Source organism: Bufo bufo, chromosome 4, assembly GCF_905171765.1.
Source record: "Bufo bufo chromosome 4, aBufBuf1.1, whole genome shotgun sequence".
NCBI classification, from domain to species: domain Eukaryota; kingdom Metazoa; phylum Chordata; class Amphibia; order Anura; family Bufonidae; genus Bufo; species Bufo bufo.
The window spans coordinates 52,092,783-52,112,525 of record NC_053392.1 but is presented as its reverse complement, the minus strand read 5'-3'; the positions used below and the strand labels follow the sequence as shown (position 1 = coordinate 52,112,525).

At 42.4% G+C, this 19,743-nt stretch overlaps 1 protein-coding gene across 1 annotated transcript in view; it reads right to left on the bottom strand.

The window, feature by feature from the left end:
• The window catches only part of LOC120997231 (cytochrome P450 2K4-like), a 91,324-nt gene that overhangs the window by 49,281 nt on the left and 22,300 nt on the right, over positions 1 to 19,743 (bottom strand). Inside the window, exons 3-4 of the mRNA XM_040427226.1 lie at positions 6,012 to 6,161; positions 2,204 to 2,364 (exon numbers count right to left, since the gene is read on the bottom strand). Coding sequence (XP_040283160.1) covers positions 2,204 to 2,364; positions 6,012 to 6,161 — 311 coding nt within the window. The remainder of the gene's footprint in view (positions 1 to 2,203; positions 2,365 to 6,011; positions 6,162 to 19,743) is intronic.

The following is a 19,743-nucleotide window of genomic DNA, read 5'->3' as shown; positions in this document are numbered from 1 at the left end:
TAGTGGTTGAGATGTGTATTTCAGCCTGACAAGGGTTTTGTTGTCATGTTTTGAGACTGTATTATAGTTGTATTGTGATACTATTCGAATCCTTAATGAAATTTGCACAAAAGTTAGAGTGGACACATCCATGCACTTTTATTTTCTTATCTAAAAAATGTATTGTGTGAATCGTTTTATAGTTGGATACATTATCTGTACGGTTCTACACAATACAAAACATTGTAAATATGTCCCTCCTTATCTTTCCTCTTGAAAAAAAAAAGTGTGTTGTGAATAACACTTTTTTTTTTAAAGCTGGTCATCTCACGCATACTCATCTTAGCAGTAGGGAAAAATTTGGACTGGACCATGGTGCTACCTGGAGGGACAACCTGAGATGAAAATAGCAATATCTACTTTATTGTTGTATAGCTTACGCATTTTAGGACCACACCAGTCCCTTCCTTAGACAACATTATGTCTATATGTTATAATATTGTGTGAAGACAGTTTCAGCACGGTCCTGTTGGTCCTGTGTCCTACACCTTCAGTAGGGACAGTGTTCGGCAACTTGATGGCCCCGTTTTGTGCTCTGAGAGCAACTGGCTTAGGTAAGTGGCATTTGCCTTTACACTTACTGATGTTGCATAGTATGGTTGAAAAAAGACACAAGTCCATCAAGTTCAACAAAGGGATTGGTGGGCATGGGAATTTATGGAAGAGGGGTGAGAACCAGACTTCTAAATATTTTCCTAAGCATTAATGCTATTTAGTTCTAGGAAATCATCTAAGCCTTTTTTTTAAACGATTCACTGTTCCTTCTGTGACCACCTCCTGTGGTATACTGTTCCACAGATTCACAGGCCTTATTGTAAAGAAGCCTTGACGCCTCTGGAGACTTAACTTTTTCTTCTCCAAGACTAAATAAACGTAATACTTTTAGCCTGCTTTCATAACTAGTGTTTAACTAATCTGATCCGAATTTCAGCGAAAATTTGATTTGCCGAATTTCGTCATGCTTCGTGATAACTAATTGATTTTCCCTGAATAAGTAAAAACAAAAATAAAAAAATTACCTCATCCATTTGAGTGCGAAGAGCCAGCCACCTCCATTTTGATTGAAGATCCCGTGTGAAATCCCGTGCGCAGTGATGTATAATGTCACCACACCGGCCAACACACTAGATCTTCAATCAAGATGGCGACAGTCGACTCTTCACGATTAAATGGATGAGTTAAGTATGATTCTATTTATTTAGTTTTTATTTTACACTGTAATATTTCTGTTAGATGCCACGATCAGCGATGAACGCGGCATCTGAGGGGAACAATGACGGTGGCCACACAGTCGCCGTTCCCTGCCATTGCACCCACTACTTACAAAGTAATGGGCTACATGACTAAGTAATTTGTCACAAAGCAAAAATTTTTGTAAAATTTGTCAAGCACCCAAAACTAATTCTTGCACCTTCCATGCCCCTTATTGGTTTAGTCACTCTCCCTTGCACTTTTTTCCAGCTCTATGGACAGGTGCACAGAACTGAACAAAATATTCCAGATGAGGCCGCACCAATGCTTTGTAAAGTGGTAATATTATATCCCTGTTCCATGAGTCCATGCCTCACTTAATACATGATAATATCCTGCTTGCCTTAGAAGCAAATGATTGACACTGTGCTGTTATTTAATCTATGATATACACTCAAATCATTCTCTACAAGTGACTCTCTCAATGTTACTTTGTCTTGGACATATGATACATGTAGATTATTACTACCATTTGCCAAGTAGATGCCCAGAGTGTCTAAGTTAGCTTGTAATTTAAAGACTTACTCCATAGACTGCACAGTACTACATAGCTTATGATCCTGTCTGTAATGCACTTTTGTCTTTTTGACTGCATATTCATCATGGGGTATCTTGAACCAAGAGGAAAGGTAATGAAGGACACGTCTGGTAAATTTCCATTTTAAAACACTTTTGGTCAGTGATTTCCATCAGTATGTAAGCCAAAACCAGGAGTGGATCCTACACAAAGGTAAGGTATAATGGAAAGATCTGTTGCGCTTGTTCTATGATTTATGACCCTCACTAAATTTTGTCTCACAGTCACTGATGTAAATCACTGACCAAACACTGACCGTGGGAATAAGGCTTTAATAATAAAGAGGTAACAGAGCTCTATTATATTGTTGTTAAGTCAATAAAAGAACAAAACTACCACAACTGAAGGGCTCCCAAGAAGTCTCATATTTTCATCTATAATTTTCATTATTTTTAGCAGAATGGGATCTTGGTAGTCTAATCGATGACCAAGGATAATGGATATGATTATATTCCCAACAGCAAAGTTTGTTTTTACAGTGAGATCAGTAGGTTTTCCTAAAATGAAAATATATAAATACATACAATTATATATAAAAATTAAACATATTAATACAATGTAAAACATACATTTAATAGAATTAAACAAATATCTATCATATTTAAAAACACATTTATAGATTATTGTCATCTCAGATTTTCAGGGGTCAGATCCGAACAACTCTTGTAAGTGGCAGCCATGATCTCTTTTTCTTTCTTTTTTTTTTTACTTTATTTTAACCATTTTTGAGGTTCACATAAGTAAACTGAATGTTGTTTTTTACTTATGTGACATTTACTTTTATCTTGACATTTGCTTTCTCCTTTTTTCGAAAAATGATCCATATTATATACACTGCTCAAAAAAATAAAGGGAACACTTAAACAACACAATGTAACTCCAAGTCAATCACACTTCTGTGAAATCAAACTATCCACTTAGGAAGCAACACTGAGTGACAATCAATTTCACATGCTGTTGTGAAAATGGGATAGACAACAGGTGGAAATTATAGGCAATTAGCAAGACACCCCCAATAAAGGAGTGGTTCTGCAGGTGTGATCACAGACCACTTCTCAGTTCCTATGCTTCCTGGCTGATGTTTTGGTCACTTTTGAATGCTGGCGGTGCTTTCACTCTAGTGGTAGCATGAGACGGAGTCTACAACCCACACAAGTGGCTCAGGTAGTGCAGCTTATCCAGGATGGCACATCAATGCGAGCTGTGGCAAGAAGGTTTGCTGTGTCTGTCAGCGTAGTATCCAGAGCATGGAGGCGCTACCAGGAGACAGGCCAGTACATCGGGAGACGTGTAGGAGGCCGTAGGAGGGCAAAAACCCAGCAGCAGGACCGCTACCTCCGCCTTTGTGCAAGGAGGAAAAGGAGGAGCACTGCCAGAGCCCTGCAAAATGACCTCCAGCAGGCCATAAATGTGCATGTGTCTGCTCAAACGGTCAGAAACAGACTCCATGAGGGTGATATGAGGGCCCGACGTCCACAGGTGGGGGTTGTGCTTACAGCCCAACACCGTGCAGGACGTTTGGCATTTGCCAGAGAACACCAAGATTGGCAAATTCACCACTGGCGCCCTGTGCTCTTCACAGATGAAAGCAGGTTCACACTGAGCACATGTGACAGACGTGACAGAGTCTTGAGACGCAGTGGAGAACGTTCTGCTGCCTGCAACATCCTCCAGCATGACCGGTTTGGCATTGGGGTCAGTAATGGTGTGGGGTGGCATTTCTTTGGAGGGCCGCACAGCCCTCCATGTGCTCGCCAGAGTAGCCTGACTGCCATTAGGTACATAGATGAGATCCTCAGACCCTTGTGAGACCATATGCTGGTGCGTTGGCCTGGGTTCCTTCTAATGCAAGACAATGCTAGACCTCATGTGGCTGGAGTGTGTCAGCAGTTCCTGCAAGACGAAGGCATTGATGCTATGGACTGGCCCGCCCGTTCCACAGACCTGAATCCAACTGAGCACATCTGGGACATCATGTCTCGCTCTATCCACCAACGTCACGTTGCACCACAGACTGTCCAGAGTTGGCAGATGCTTTAGTCCAGGTCTGGGAGGAGATCCCTCAGGAGACCATCTGCCACCTCATCAGGAGCATGCACAGGTGTTGTAGGGAGGTCATACAGGCACGTGGAGGCCACACACACTACTGAGCCTCATTTTGACTTGTTTTAAGGACATTACATCAAAGTTGGATCAGCCTGTGGTGTGTTTTTTCCACTTTAATTTTGAGGGTGACTCCAAATCCAGACCTCTATGGGTTGAAAAATTTGATTTCCATTTTTTTATTTTTGTGTGATTTTGTTGTCAGCACATTCAACTATGTAAAGAACAAAGTATTTCAGAAGAATATTTAATTAATTCAGATCTAGGATGTGTTATTTTTATGTTCCCTTTATTTTTTTGAGCAGTGTATTTTGGAGATATCAATAACTTCTCAACAACTACAAGACTCATTGCTGCCTCTTTCTATATTAATTACGCAGAGTTCATTGAGTTTGCCTCCTTTTTTGAGTTTGTATTTTCATTGACAACTGGGACCGTGGACAGTAGTCTGTAGAACCATTACATTTCCCTTCAGAATAAGACCATATGTCATCATTAGATGTTAGGTAGTCATTACAGGTGATTCTTGTCATGTTTTGATATAGCATATCACTAGTATACAGTACAGACCAAAAGTTTAAACACACTTTCTCATTCAAAGAGTTTTCTTTATTTTCATGACTGAAAATTGTAGATTCACACTGAAGGCATCAAAATTATGAATTAACACATGTGGAATTATATACATAAACAAGTGTGAAACAACTGAAAATATGTCATATTCTAGGTTCTTCAAAGTAGCCACCTTTTGCTTTGATTACTGCTTTGCACACTCTTGGCATTCTCTTGATGAGCTTCAAGAGGTAGTCCCCTGAAATGGTTTTCACTTCACAGGTGTGCCCTGTCAGGTTTAATAAGTGGGATTTCTTGCCTTATAAATGGGGTTGGGACCATCAGTGGCGTTGAGGAGAAGTCAGGTGGATACACAGCTGATAGTCCTACTGAATAGACTGTTAGAATTTGTATTATGGCAAGAAAAAAGCAGCTAAGTAAAGAAAAACGAGTGGCCATCATTACTTTAAGAAATGAAGGTCAGTCAGTCAGCCGAAAAATTGAGAAAACTTTGAAAGTAAGGGCTATTTGACCATGAAGGAGAGTGATGGGGTGTGTGCCAGATGACCTGGCCTCCACAGTCACCGAACCTGAACCCAATCGAGATGGTTTGGGGTAAGCTGGACCGCAGAGTGAAGACAAAAGGGCCAACAAGTGCTAAGCATCTCTGGGAACTCCTTCAAGACTGTTAGAAGACCATTTCAGGAGACTACCTTTTGAAGCTCATCAAAAGAATGCCAAGAGTGTGCAAAGCAGTAATCAAAGCAAAAGGTGGCTACTTTGAAACACCTAGAATATGACACATTTTCAGTTGTTTCACACTTGTTTGTTATGTATATAATTCCACATGTGTTAATTCATAGTTTTGATGCCTTCATAGTCAAGAAAATAAAGAAAACTCTTTGAATGAGAAAGTGTGTCCAAACTTTTGGTCTGTACTGTATATCTTGACTTAAGGCCTTTTAAACTGCTTGATTTAGTAGACGATTATCGGAAAGGAAACTTTCTTTCCTGACAATCACCTGTCTGTATGTAAAGACCACTGTATTCACAAGCAGCGATCTCCTCCACAGTTAATAATCCCTAATGCCATCACTCCATCACTCATTCCCATACAGAATCATTATTTGTCGACAGTAGAGGTTGTTTAGATGGCACAATCTTCTGCTGGAAATGATGGTTTAGGTGTCCATGTGAAAGATTCAATTGCCCAATGAACAAGCATTTAGCTTGCTCATTAGGTAATTGGCGACACCTTCATACCAGCAGATTATTGCTGATGGGCGTTCCTTCAAACAGTGTAAAGGGTCATTGGAGCTCCAAACTTTTGGCACATACTGTACATACATCACAAGAACCAAACTGCTTCAACCCTAATAAAGCTCCCATTGATGAGAATAATTGGATGTCCCAACTGATGCTTAACTTATACTTTAAGCAAAATTCTTCAGAAGCAGTAAAGTGAAGCTCCAACATCTATTTCTTATACCTTCCTGAGATTCCAATAGCTTAACTAGAAATACACATTCCTCAATTATGCGGTCTTCTATTGTCCTCTTGCCCATGCCAAAATCCCTTAATGTAGACAATGTGAATCTTCTCATTGCTTTCCAGTTTTCTCCGTGAGCGAATGGGATGCCTGAGAGAGGAAAGAAAAGGAAACAATAGCATCCGGCAACGATGTGTGTAATTGAATATACGGTTAGATTCTATTTTTAATTTATTTTTCTAATACACTATTTTATTATCTTTGTACAGTACATCCAGCAAAAAGAGAATAGCATGAATCTCACATCCAGATGCTATGCATTAATATATTATTTAATCTCAGTGTAAATAATGGTATACAGCCCTATAAAAATATATAGTGATGAGCGGCAGGGTTCATATTCGAATTAGCAATATTTTGCGTATATTTTGTAGACTATTCGTTGAAAATTCGCAAATTCGAAAATTCGCGATTTTTTTTTTACTCAAAAAATCGGAAAGGTAATGATTGTGTAATATGCGAATTTTCGAATTTTCGGATTCAAATTTTTTATTGCAAATTTTTCAACTTACAACTATTAGACAAAGAAGATTATAGCACTATATTAGCTAAATTGCTCTATTCGATTTTTTTCGAATATTCTCTATATTGCTATAACTTAGTTTTTTTGAATGTTCGTAATATTCTAAAACAAGAATATATAGCAATATAGGGAATATTAAAAAAAAAACGAATATAGAGCAAAATTCGCAAACACTACTACTCCGAAAGTCAAGTATATTGCAGCCTTCTTACTGGCCCACAAGCTAGAAGCAGTAAGGGGTCATGGGTACTGATAAAAAAAAAAAAAAAAAAAAATGGAATATTTGAAATTACGAATATATATAACCATATTCGAAATTTTCGCGAATTTTTGAAGTACCTATATTCGCGATAAAAATTTGAAATTCGAATATTCGTGATCAACACTAAAAATATACTGTACATGAGGCATTAGTATAGGTTTTGATCAAAATGCATAAGCCCACTCACCACGTCAAGGTTGCCACTATGTGTAGGTGCCTACTCTAACTTGGTGTGCACCAGCAGGCAGCATGACCCAGAAGTCCAACAGCACCCCTGTTGTCACACTATTCCCCCTTTACACTAGGTCCACAAACCCCTTAGCATCTCAGCAACAATGGCAAGCACGGTGTTGTGGCACAGGTGATCACCATGTGGTGCTGGGCCAATTTAGAGTAGGTACCCTCTCATAGGTAACCTTACCGTGGCAAGAGGGCCTATGAATTTTATTTAAAACGTATACTCATGCCTCTTGTACAGCATATAGATTATGGAGTTGTATACTACGATGTTAGCCATGTCAGTTTTTGTATGGTAGAATTACAGTATATTATACCAGTGTCGTTACCCTTTGCAACCTCGTTTTCAAAAGTGTGCAGGTGTCGTCTCTCGTATCAACTGCCCATTTGACATCAGTTTTCATGTACACATGTGCAGGTTGATTACTGTCAGCATTTACTGGCGCATGCTTGTATGTAGGGTTGTATTTAAACTTTATGCTGCCATAGGCACATTTAGTTATCACACTCCCTATTTGTTCGGCTATAGCTGCCTATTGAATTGAGGGTATACATTAGCTACATAAAATGATTTTGACCATGTGGTAAAAAACCCACTTGGTTTTACAGTGATTGCTGTGGTTATGTGATGTGGTTCTTGTCCATGCAGTTAATTTTACATTTTTAACCTTGAAAAAATGCATGGTTAAATTACCATGTCACAAAACTGAGTGCATTTTTAAAAACCTTTTTTTAATGCAATTTTGACTGTGTGCTCAAAAACTTCCCATCTGGATATACCCTTACACAGTTGCCACTAAAATATAAACCTAATGCACAAGTCCAAAGGCTTCTCCATCAATGGATGGTGTATGCTGTGATTGAGAACGTGAAGAACATATAAAAGTTGTCATCTTAAAAAGCAGTTTCAAATCTCAAGGAGCCAGAAGAACTTGGGAATATCAATTTATGACACTCTTTGATACATTGAAAAGAGGCCTAAATTTGTCCCAAGGATTTGTTGCACATTAAAACATCTAAATAATGTTCTATTGGAACCAGACTTTTTTCTTTTGAAAAGATTCCTGCTACATCAGCTGTATGTAAGCAGTGTGAAGTTTAAATCTCTAGATTTATAGCTAAAATAAACAAAAGTTAAAAATAATGTGACCTGCTAATGAGCAATTAGCACTGCAAGCAGTACTAAGGCAAAAGAATCATCAAAAGAATCATCAAAAATCATTAGTTTTCTCTGTGAAGTGCCACCCCCTCCCCCTTCCTGATGTTCCAGGCACATGACCTTATGTACCTAGTTGTAAATTTGGTTCTGCTCATATGCTCTGCGCATACACTATCTGCTGATCCTCAAGCAGGAACGGTACATCAATCAGGGCTGTCTTGGGTCTAAATTGGGCTACTCCACACCCATAACTATGCAGAAACAAACTGTTTAGATGTTCCCAGGAGGGGGGACTATTTCTCCTGAATTTAGTGCATGTAAAGTTGGTAAGTATGATCACCATGGGAAAAGTCTGAGAAAGTTGGGTAATCTCCTCTGCTACTCAGACAACTGGGTTGTTAATGAGACTCAATTAGCAGCCAAGTAAAGGGCTCATTTAAATATGGACCAAGCTCTTCTAAAAGAGCTCCTAGTGTGGGAAGGAGACAGGCTGTACCAATGATTCTACAATGGGCCATATGAATAGCAGGAACTTGTGTGAGTAGAAATGGGATGGTAGAATTGGGTTCTGTTAGTGAGGGAAATCTATTATGGCATTAGTGGCCAGATGGCCTGGGATTTGATTTGTGTATTTTTTGTATTTTGAACTGTGGAGTGTCATGTGACTGCCTGTTTGCTGTGGATGAAAAATAATTAAAGAGGACCTTTCACTTGTAAAAACAATGTGAACTAAGTATGCTGACATGTAGAGCGGCGCCCGGGGATCTCATTGCACTTATTATTATCCCCGGGCGCCGCTCCGTTCTCCCGTTATGCCCTCCGGTACCTTTGCTCTGTAATTTATAGTAGGCGGTGTCTGCCCTTGTCCTGTGGGCGTCTCCTTCTCCTAGGCTGTAGCGCTGGACAATCGCAGCCCACAGCTCACAGCCTGGGAGGTTTTCTTCTCCCAGGATGTGAGCTGTGCGCTGCAATTGGCCAGCGCTACAGCCTAGGAGAAGGAGACGCCCACAGGACAAGGGCAGACACCGCCTACTATAAATTACAGAGCAAAGGTACCGGAGGGCATAACGGGAGAACGGAGCGGCGCCCGGGGATAATAGTAAGTGCAGTGAGATCCCCGGGCGCCGCTGTATATGTCAGCATACTTAGTTCACATTGTTTTTACAAGTGAAAGGTCCTCTTTAAGCTGATATTGGCCAATTTGTGGCCAAATCTACAGTGTTGTATTGGCTTTCTGAGGTGTAGCAACCTCTGTACGTCTCTGGGTTTGTCATCTTTTGGATGTGACCCCGAGTTGTTGCACATGCCTAATGACCTGGTGTGCTATTAAAAGGAAGCATATCCAAACATTGCTCCAATGCAGTTTCCTGACATTGCTTTACTGTAGAAAAATGTAACTCGTTTATCATCAAAAAATATCTACAAAACATTTTTTTTTTAAATGGTCATTATCAGAAAATAAACATTCCAGTTCTCCCTGTGGCCATTGATCCAATAACCCAACTGAAAGCCTGAAAAGTCATATTATCCTGAAGATAACTACATTATTTATTTGTTTTATTTTACCATTAATGAGCAACAATTTATCAACTTCTTGTGATTAGGTTGTCAGATGAAGCTAAAGGTATTGTCTCCTTTGGACTGTTCTTGTAATCATAAAATGACCACAGATAGGTTGTTCAGCTGCTGTAATCTTTGAAACAATGTTAAATAAAGTATGTAATTTCTTTGCAGTGCCACCACAGGTGAAATGAAACATAATATGGTTATTCTTGAAGTAATTGGATTGCCCTTGTAATTGATGGACATGCTGGACCCTCCAGAGACATTCTTTGAAGCTACACTCCACCAGGCCAATGAATTAGAAAATAAGAAACAAACCATCAAATATGGCATATATGTATGTCTTCTCTACCTTTCCTCTTAACTCATCACAACTTAAGCTGTATGGTGAGAGGTCAACAGTAGAGATGAGCAAATGTTTCAAAAATTTGATTCAGATGGTTTGCTGAATTTCTCAAAAAGATTTGTCTCAATCTAAATTTATTCTTGATGAATTGCATTAAAAACAGCTATTTCCTGGCTGCAGAGAGCCTGTAAATTGGTGTAGAAAACTGTGTATTGCAGAAACATGCATAGGGAGTCTGCTGTGGAAGTGAAACAGTATTGTGAGTCAGTATGACATGCAGATGACAGGCATCACTCTGTAGCTGGCCAGCTAAGACTTGTCCTAGTTTGCTAGTATAGCTTATATGTGTATACAGCTAGACCTGCCAATAGCCTTAATACAGTTCCTATATTTATGTGTTAGAGACAAAAGCAGAGTTATTTACTGTGACATCATGTTTTGGATGTCATATAACTGTTATATTTTGTGTTCACAGAAGCAGAAAAAGATAATATTCCTTTAAGATTCATTTTGTAATGTAAGATAAGCTCAGTGACACAGCAGAAACAACAGAAAGTATAGTGTTAATCTGTTGTTGCTGGGCAGAAGTCTAGACCAATCACAGCCAGCTTCTCACACAGCAAGAGTTTTCACCAATCACAGCCAGCCTCACACACAGCCTGTCTGGGAATTCCCCCAGCTCCTGCTACTAAAATCATTATTCACCAGAGACAGCAGCTGAAGAGACATTCACTCCACTGAGAGCTGAGTCTTATGGGAACAAGAGGCCAAAATAGGTAGTTAAAACAGTTATATAATGTTCATATTGTTAGTATTGTGTTTAGAACTGTATACTGAACTAGATATACAGTACAGACCAAAAGTTTGGACACACCTTCTCATTCAAAGAGTTTTCTTTATTTTTATGACTATTAAAATTGTAGATTCACACTGAAGACATCAAAACTATGAATTAACACATGTGGAATTATATACATAACAAACAACTGTGAAACAACAGAAAATATGTCATATTCTAGGTTCTTCAAAGTAGCCACCTTTTGCTTTGATTACTGCTTTGCACACTCTTGGCATTCTCTTGATGAGCTTCAAGAGGTAGTCCCCTGAAATGGTTTTCACTTCACAGGTGTGCCCTGTCAGGTTTAATAAGTGGGATTTATTGCCTTATAAATGGGGTTGGGACCATCAGTTGCGTTGAGGAGAAGTCAGGTGGATACACAGCTGATAGTCCTACTGAATAGACTGTTAGAATTTGTATTATGGCAAGAAAAAAGCAGCTAAGTAAAGAAAAACGAGTGGCCATCATTACTTTAAGAAATTAAGGTCAGTCAGTCAGCCGAAAAATTGGGAAAACTTTGAAAGTAAGGGCTATTTGACCATAGTGATGGGGTGCTGCGCCAGATGACCTGGCCTCCACAGTCACCGGACCTGAACCCAATCGAGATGGTTTGGGGTGAGCTGGACCGCAGAGTGAAGGCAAAAGGGCCAACAAGTGCTAAGCATCTCTGGGAACTCGTTCAAGACTGTTGGAAGACCATTTCAGGGGACTACCTCTTGAAGCTCATCAAAATAATGCCAAGAGTGTGCAAAGCAGTAATCAAAGCAAAAGTTGGCTACTTTGAAGAACCTAGAATATGACATATTTTCAGTTGTTTCACACTTGTTTGTTATGTATATAATTCCACATGTGTTAATTCATAGTTTTGATGCCTTCATAGTCATGAAAATAAAGAAAACTCTTTGAATGAGAAGGTGTGTCCAAACTTTTGGTCTGTACTGTATATGTGTTTACTTACAGTTCCACCAATTGCAAACTACAAATAGCACGCAAATAGCAATCCATACAAATTGCATACAGATCAGTAGAACTATCGGTCAAATCTTAGATATACCTCTCAAAGAGATCAGAAAGTGCTAAGTTAAATAACTTAGGCTACTTTCACACTAGCGTTCGGGGCTCCGCTTGTGAGTTCCGTTTGAAGGCTCTCACAAGCGGCCCCGAACGGATCCGTACTGCCCCAATGCATTCTGAGTGGATGCGGATCCGCTCAGAATGCATCAGTTTGGCACCGTTTGGCCTCCGCTCCGCTCAGCAGGCGGACACCCGAACGCAGCTTGCAGCGTTTTCGTGTCCGCCTGGCCGTGCGGAGCCAAACGGATCCGTCCAGACTTACAATGCAAGTCAATGGGGACGGATCCGTTTGACATTGACACAATATGGTGCAATTTCAAACGGATCCGTCCCCCATTGACTTTCAATGTAAAGTCAGGATTATACCATCAGATCGGAGTTTTCTCCAATCCGATGGTATATTTTAACTTGAAGCGTCCCCATCACCATGGGAACGCCTCTATGTTAGAATATACCATCGGATTTGAGTTACATCGTGAAACTCAAATCCGACAGTATATTCTAACACAGAGGCGTTCCCATGGTGATGGGGACGCTTCAAGTTAGAATATAATGAGAACTGTGTACATGACTGCCCCCTGCTGCCTGGCAGGTGCTGCCAGGCAGCAGGGGGCAGACCCCCCCCCCCCCCTCCTGTATTTAACTTATTGGTGGCCAGTGGGGGCCCCCCTCCCTCCCCAGTATTAATTGTAAGCAGTGCGGCCCCCCTCCCTCTATATTCATCGGTGGCCAGTGCGGATATTAAATATGAGCAGTGCGGTCTCCCCCTCCCTCCCTCCCCAGTATTAAATATGAGCAGTGCGGTCTCCCTCTCCCTCCCTCCCCAGTATTAAATATGAGCAGTGTGGTCTCCCCCTCCCTCCCTCCCCAGTATTAAATATGAGCAGTGCGGTCTCCCCCTCCCTCTATTCATTGGTGGCCAGTGCGGATTCAAAGTATTGTGATCAGTGCGGCCTCTCCTCTCGACCCCCCCCCCCCCCCCCCCCATCATTGGTGGCAGCGGAGAGTACCGATCGGAGTCCCAGTTTAAATCGCTGGGGCTCCGATCGGTTACCATGGCAGCCAAGACGCTATTGCAGTCTTGGCTGCCATGGTTACTTAGCAACAAATAGCAGCATTATACTTACCTGAAGAGCTGCGATCTATGTGACCGGCCGGGAGCTCCTCCTACTGGTAAGTGACAGGTCTATAGGCAATGCGCCGCACAGACCTGTCACTTTACCAGTAGGAGGAGCTCCCGGCCGGTCACATAGATCGCAGCTCTTCAGGTAAGTATAATGCTGCTATTTGTTGCTAAGTAACCATGGCAGCCAAGACTGCAATAGCGTCTTGGCTGCCATGGTAACCGATCGGAGCCCCAGCGATTTAAACTGGGACTCCGATCGGTACTCTCCGCTGCCACCAATGATGGGGGGGGGGGGGGGGGTCGAGAGGAGAGGCCGCACTGATCACAATACTTTGAATCCGCACTGGCCACCAATGAATAGAGGGAGGGGGAGGCCGCACTGCTCATATTTAATACTGGGGAGGGAGGGAGGGGGAGACCACACTGCTCATATTTAATAGTGGGGAGGGAGGGAGGGGGAGACCGCACTGCTCATATTTAATACTGGGGAGGGAGGGAGGGGGAGACCGCACTGCTCATATTTAATACTGGGGAGGGAGGGAGGGAGGGAGGGGGAGACCGCACTGCTCATATTTAATATCCGCACTGGCCACCGATGAATATAGAGGGAGGGGGGCCGCACTGCTTACAATTAATACTGGGGAGGGAGGGGGGGCCGCACTGGCCACCAATAAGTTAAATACAGGAGGGGGGGGGGGGGGGTCTGCCCCCTGCTGCCTGGAAGCACCTGCCAGGCAGCAGGGGGCAGTCATGTACACAGTTCTCAGTATATTCTAACTTGAAGCGTCCCCATCACCATGGGAACGCTTCTGTGTTTAGAATATACTGTCGGATCTGAGTTTTCCGAAGTGAAAAATCAGATCTGAAATAAACTGTTATGCAAACGGATCCGTTCTGAACGGATGCAAGCGTTTGCATTATAGGAGCGGATCCGTCTGATGAAACATCAGACGGATCCGCTCCGAACGCTAGTGTGAAAGTAGCCTTAAAGTGACGGTATAGATACTCAAGAGAGAAATATATCCAACATTTTATGTTGAATGACAAGATTGAACAGTTGAACCACCACCTTAATCATATCGCCATTTTGTGATATCTTTTCAACACGTGTTATGTACATGGACTATCTGCTGTGGAGGCGATGTGCCTGCCACACACTCTTAGAATCACTTAACACTTCACTTATTTGGTCAGTTACAGGACAAGTAACTCAAGTGTGAACTCAGCTTTACAGGTCAATGATAGCGTTAGGTATAAAGAACCGTCCAGTGGCCCAAGATTTTACTATAGAGTGAAGAAGTGCACACCTTTTACACTGTCGTCAGCTGATTCCACATAGATTTCTACAGAACCTGTTCTATTACACTCTGAAACAAGTAGTGCCCCCATGACCGAGTAAAGAGGGTGACAACAGCATAAAGAGTCAACACAGAGTCCAAGTCACAGAGTCGTGAGGGTGGCAACAGCATGAGGAGTCAACACAGTGGCCCAGTCACAGAGTAGTGAGGTTGTGAATCGCATGAGGAATCACATGAGGAGTCAACACAGTGGCCAAGTCACAGAAGGGTGAGGGTGGGAATCACATGAGAAATCACATGAGGAGTCAACACAGTGGCCTAGTCACAGAGTGGTGAGGGTGGTAATAGCATGAGTCATCAACACAGAGGCCCAGTAACAGAGGGGTGAGGGTGGGAATCGCATGAGTCATCAACACAATGGCCCAGTCACAGATTAGGTCATGCTGACGTCCTCTGGTGACTTGATTAAAAATTCCCACACTGACGATTATGTGTCACAGGTAAAGGGGAGGGGAAAAAACCAGATAACACACATAAGGAATGGGATGGTGGCCTCCTAGGAATCCCTAGACCTCTCCCTGACTCCTACCAATATGAGTTGACCCTGAAGGTGGGAATACTCATACACCATAACCTAAGCCCTGGGGACCCTGGAAATCCCTAGGAGTGGTGACAGGAAATAAAACTATTGGTTCCTTCCCAGATGAAGGACCCAGAGTCTCCCTGAGGCCTAGAAAATAACAAACACTAGAAAATAACAAGCACTTGAGAACAACAAAATGCAAAACCAAATGCACTTAGCTTAAAGAAGGATGGAGGAGCAGGAGATTCAAAGGAACAACACACCAGCTCAACCAACTCCAGCAGGAAATATCAACCGCATGGTAAGCAGTGTGAGTCAGAACTAAATAAGGCCTCAGTAATGACTACAAGCTGCACCTGACAAGAGGTGTGGTCATTACCAAACAACAACACTTCAAGGAGAAAACAGAGAGACTTTCAGATACCCTCACGTGCTGCCAGTCTCTCAGATCTTCTTACCTCTGTCATGGGAGGGGCTGTGACATTATGGCATTTTCCCCTCACCACTCCATGCTGACTGCCTCCTACCGCTGCCTCCTTGAACCCGTGCACCGCTACTTCTTTCCGGAAAGGTAGGCTCCTGTGAAGCAGGCGGTCTACTTTGGGCATGTTTGGCTATAGATCTCACACTGCTGACTCACGACCACTCTACCACCCTACTGGCTCAGCAGCTGCCTCACGTGCAAACTGCCATCCTCTTCTCCTGATGATGATGAAGACCCATATTCACCCAGCTCCCACATGCGATTGGCTACATCATCATCATCCACTACTGTCTGCATGTCACCCTTACCATTACACCTTATCTCTGAGGAGGCTTCACTACTGGCTTTGGCTCACAAAAAATGATGGAAATAACAGACCAAATAACTGAAGTGTGAACTCAACCTAAAGTGTGTAGTTTCAGGCCCCTATTTCACACCAACTCCGCAACTACTGATTGACACATTGAATTACATGTAAAATAATTTAACCACCCTAACAATGTGTAAAGTAGTGTTCTGCTTTGGCAAACGGTGATCTCGGCGGCTAACCCTTTTCGTGTTATCTGTTCTCGGCCTTTATGATGTGATCACCTCTAGTATCCTTTTTTTTTTAAGCTTGTGCTTTCTTCACCCGTGCAGCATGCCAGACCACACTTTCACCCCAGAATCAAAGAGGAATGGATGTACTTATATATCAACTAAATACACCCTAAAACTGATTGTATCAGACTGCAATTTCTCCCCAGAAGCAAGGATGAATGGAAGTAGTTATATATCAACTAAATACACCCCAAAACTGTTTTTTTTTCAAACAGCAATTTCACCCCAGAAGCAAGGTTGAATGGAAATACTTATATTAATAAAATAAATACACCCCAAACTGGTTGTATCAGGCCGCAAATTCACCCCAGAAGAAAGGAAGAAGGGAAGTAGTTCTATATAAACTAAATACACCCCAAAACTGGTTGTATCACACTGCAGCTTCAGTCCAGAGCCAAGTATGAATGGACGTACATATATTTACAATAAATGCACTGGTTGTATCAGGCCGCAAATTTACCCCAGAAGCAAGGATGAATATTAGTACTTTTATGTATTTAAAATAAATACTCCTCAAAACTAGTACTTGGACCGTCTCTCCCTGCACTAAGTTTGGTGTAAAATGACGGAGACCGGGTATGAAGAGGCTTTTTATAGGGCTGTGACATCACAGGAGCTGGTTGGCTGTCTGCATGGCATTATAAATGCTCCCTCGTTTCTGGGCTTCTTACTTACACTTTGTAACATGTGCAGCAGCCATTTTCGAAAAAAATCGGATTTGTTACCACGAAGCGTGAGGAAATTCGACTTAGAGATGAATAGAATTTTTACTGAAATTCGGATTGAATTCCACTTCATCAACTTCAAAACACTCGTCTCTATTCATCAGGTTAAAAATTATTTTATTAAATTCTTTCTCAAGGTGTTTATGCTGTGTGTCCATCCAGTGGTTGTGATGTGAATTGCAGCTTTACAAGGTTCTTGTTATGAAGCAGATGTGTATCTTCAGTGTCACTTGAACAGATTTGGCTTGAAGTTACTCCTAAGGGCATATCTAAGCGGACCCCCTGGTATTCACCCTTTAACGCCTATGCAGAGATCTGGACTCCAATGCAGGGCAACCCCCAGGCTGCTGCCTCTTGGAGTATTGTTATTTCTAGTGACTGCTGACCCATGGGGTTCTAGAGACATTGTTCTGGAGCACCAAGGGAATTGACAAAACTGTAATCAGGGACAGTCCAAGGTTAGGGCGAGCAGAGTTCATGCGATCCAATAGACATTAATCTGAAGTCAGGGCCAGCAGCTCAAGAAAAGATCAGAGATCAGGAAGAGGTCAGGTCAGGCAGCAAAGGGAAGGAAGGAGTCAGTACATAGGCAGAGAAGTGTAGAAGCAGCACACCTTTGCAGGACACTAACAAACTTGCTACTTTCACATCTGCGTTTTTGCTGGATCCGTCATGGATCAGCAAAAACACTTCTGTCATGATAATACAGCCACCTGCATTTGTTATGAACGGATGCGGTTGTATTTTCTCTAAAATAGCCATGATGGATCTACTGTATCTCTAAAACCATTGTAAGTCAATGGATGATGGATCCGTTTTCTTTTGTGTCATAGAAAAATGATCCATCACCATTAACTTACATTGTTAGTCATGACAGATCCGTCTTGCTCTGCATCACATGACACACTCAAAAACGCTGCTCAATAACAGAAGGGGAAAGCATAGGTGTGAAAGTAGCCTAAAACAGGAATCAGCAATCTTTGGCACTCAAGCTGCTGTGAAACTACATGCAAACATGTTTTGCTGTTCTTTTAACTCCCATAGAAGTGAATGAAGCATTCTGGGAGTTGTAGTTTCTGAACAGCTGGAGTGCCGGCGGTTGCTGATCCCTGAACTAGAACCTACTGTATTGCTGAGGGACCATCCTACAGGAGAAGGTGTCTTAATTACCCATAAGTGGGTAGCCATCAGCTGGTGAGAATTAGAGTCTGTGCGCTGGCTTACTCACCCTATGAGCAGAACAGTCTTCTAGAGTTGAGCGAACCCGAACTGTAAAGTTTGGGTTCGTACCGAACTTTAGGGTTTTCGGCACCCGGACCCGAACATTTACGGAAAAGTTTGGGTTCGGTGTTCAGCGATTTCTATGGCGCTTTTTGAAAGGCTGCAAAGCAGCCAATCAACAAGCGTCATACTACTTGCCCCAAAAGGCCATCACAGCCATGCCTACTATTGGCATGGCTGTGATTGGCCAACTGCAGCATGTGACCCAGCATCTATTTAAGCTGGAGTCACGTAGCGCCGCCCATCACTCTGCTCGGATTAGTGTAGGGAGAGGCTGCAGCTGCTGTGAGAGAGATCAGGGAGAAATCTTATCAAGAACTGGTTTATGTACTCAGCGATCTACAGAAAAAGTGTTTTGTGGGTGCAGTGCACAATTTTTTAAAGCCTGCCCTGAGCCAACTACTGCTGAAAACTAACTTTTTTTTCTTCAGTTAGTCAATATCAATACATGATCGGCAGCCATTTTATGCAACGATAGTGCACCAGCATAGGATCTGCAAGTCCAGAAATACAGCTTTGGCATACTGGGGTGAAAAAACCCTCTAATATACTGCACATCTGGGATTAGACAAGCATAAGTGACTGTCACATTTAGGACAGAAATACAGCTTTTTGGTTGGGGTGAAAAAACCCTCTAATATACTGCACATCTGGGATTACACGTGCATAAGTCACTGTCACATTTAGGACAGAAATACAGCTTTTTGGTTAGGGTGAAAAAACCCTCTGATATACTGCACATCTGTGATTACACATGCATAAGTCACTGTCACTATTAGGACAGAAATACAGCTTTTTGGTTAGGGTGAAAAAACCCTTTAATATACTGCACATCTGGGATTACACGTGCATAAGTGACTGTCACATTTTGGACATAAATACGGCTTTGGCATACTGGGGTGAAAAAAGCCTCTAATATACTGCACATCTGGGATTACCCGTGCATAAGTCACTGTCACATTTAGGACAGAAATACAGCTTTTTGGTTAGGGTGAAAAAACCCTCTAATATACTGCACATCTGGGATTACACGTTCCACATGGTGGGCACGTCGCATATGAGGCGGTGAGCGAGAAGGCCGAAGTTACGCTGTAGAGCAGACACCCGAGAGGCGGCAGGATGAGAACGCCGGAAGCGCGCACAGACGGCCTGCACTTTATGCAGCAGCTCTGACATGTCGGGGTAGTTGTGAATGAATTTCTGCACCACCAAATTCAGCACATGCGCCAGGCAAGGGATGTGCGTCAAACCGGCTAGTCCCAGAGCTGCAACGAGATTTCGCCCATTATTGCACACCACCAGGCCGGGCTTGAGGCTCACTGGCAGCAACCACTCGTCGGTCTGTTGTTCTATACCCAGATGCTCCCCTTTTGCCGTGAATGAACCCCTGCTCTGCATTGCTGACAGGGGCCAAAATCTCTCAAAATCCTCTGTTCTATTGCTGGGTGACATGATCCCCCTTTTGCCGTGAATGAACCCCTGCTCTGAATTGCTGACAGGGGCCTAAATCTCTCAAAATCCTCTGTTCTATTGCTGGGTGACATGATTCCTCTTTTGCCGTGAATGAACCCCT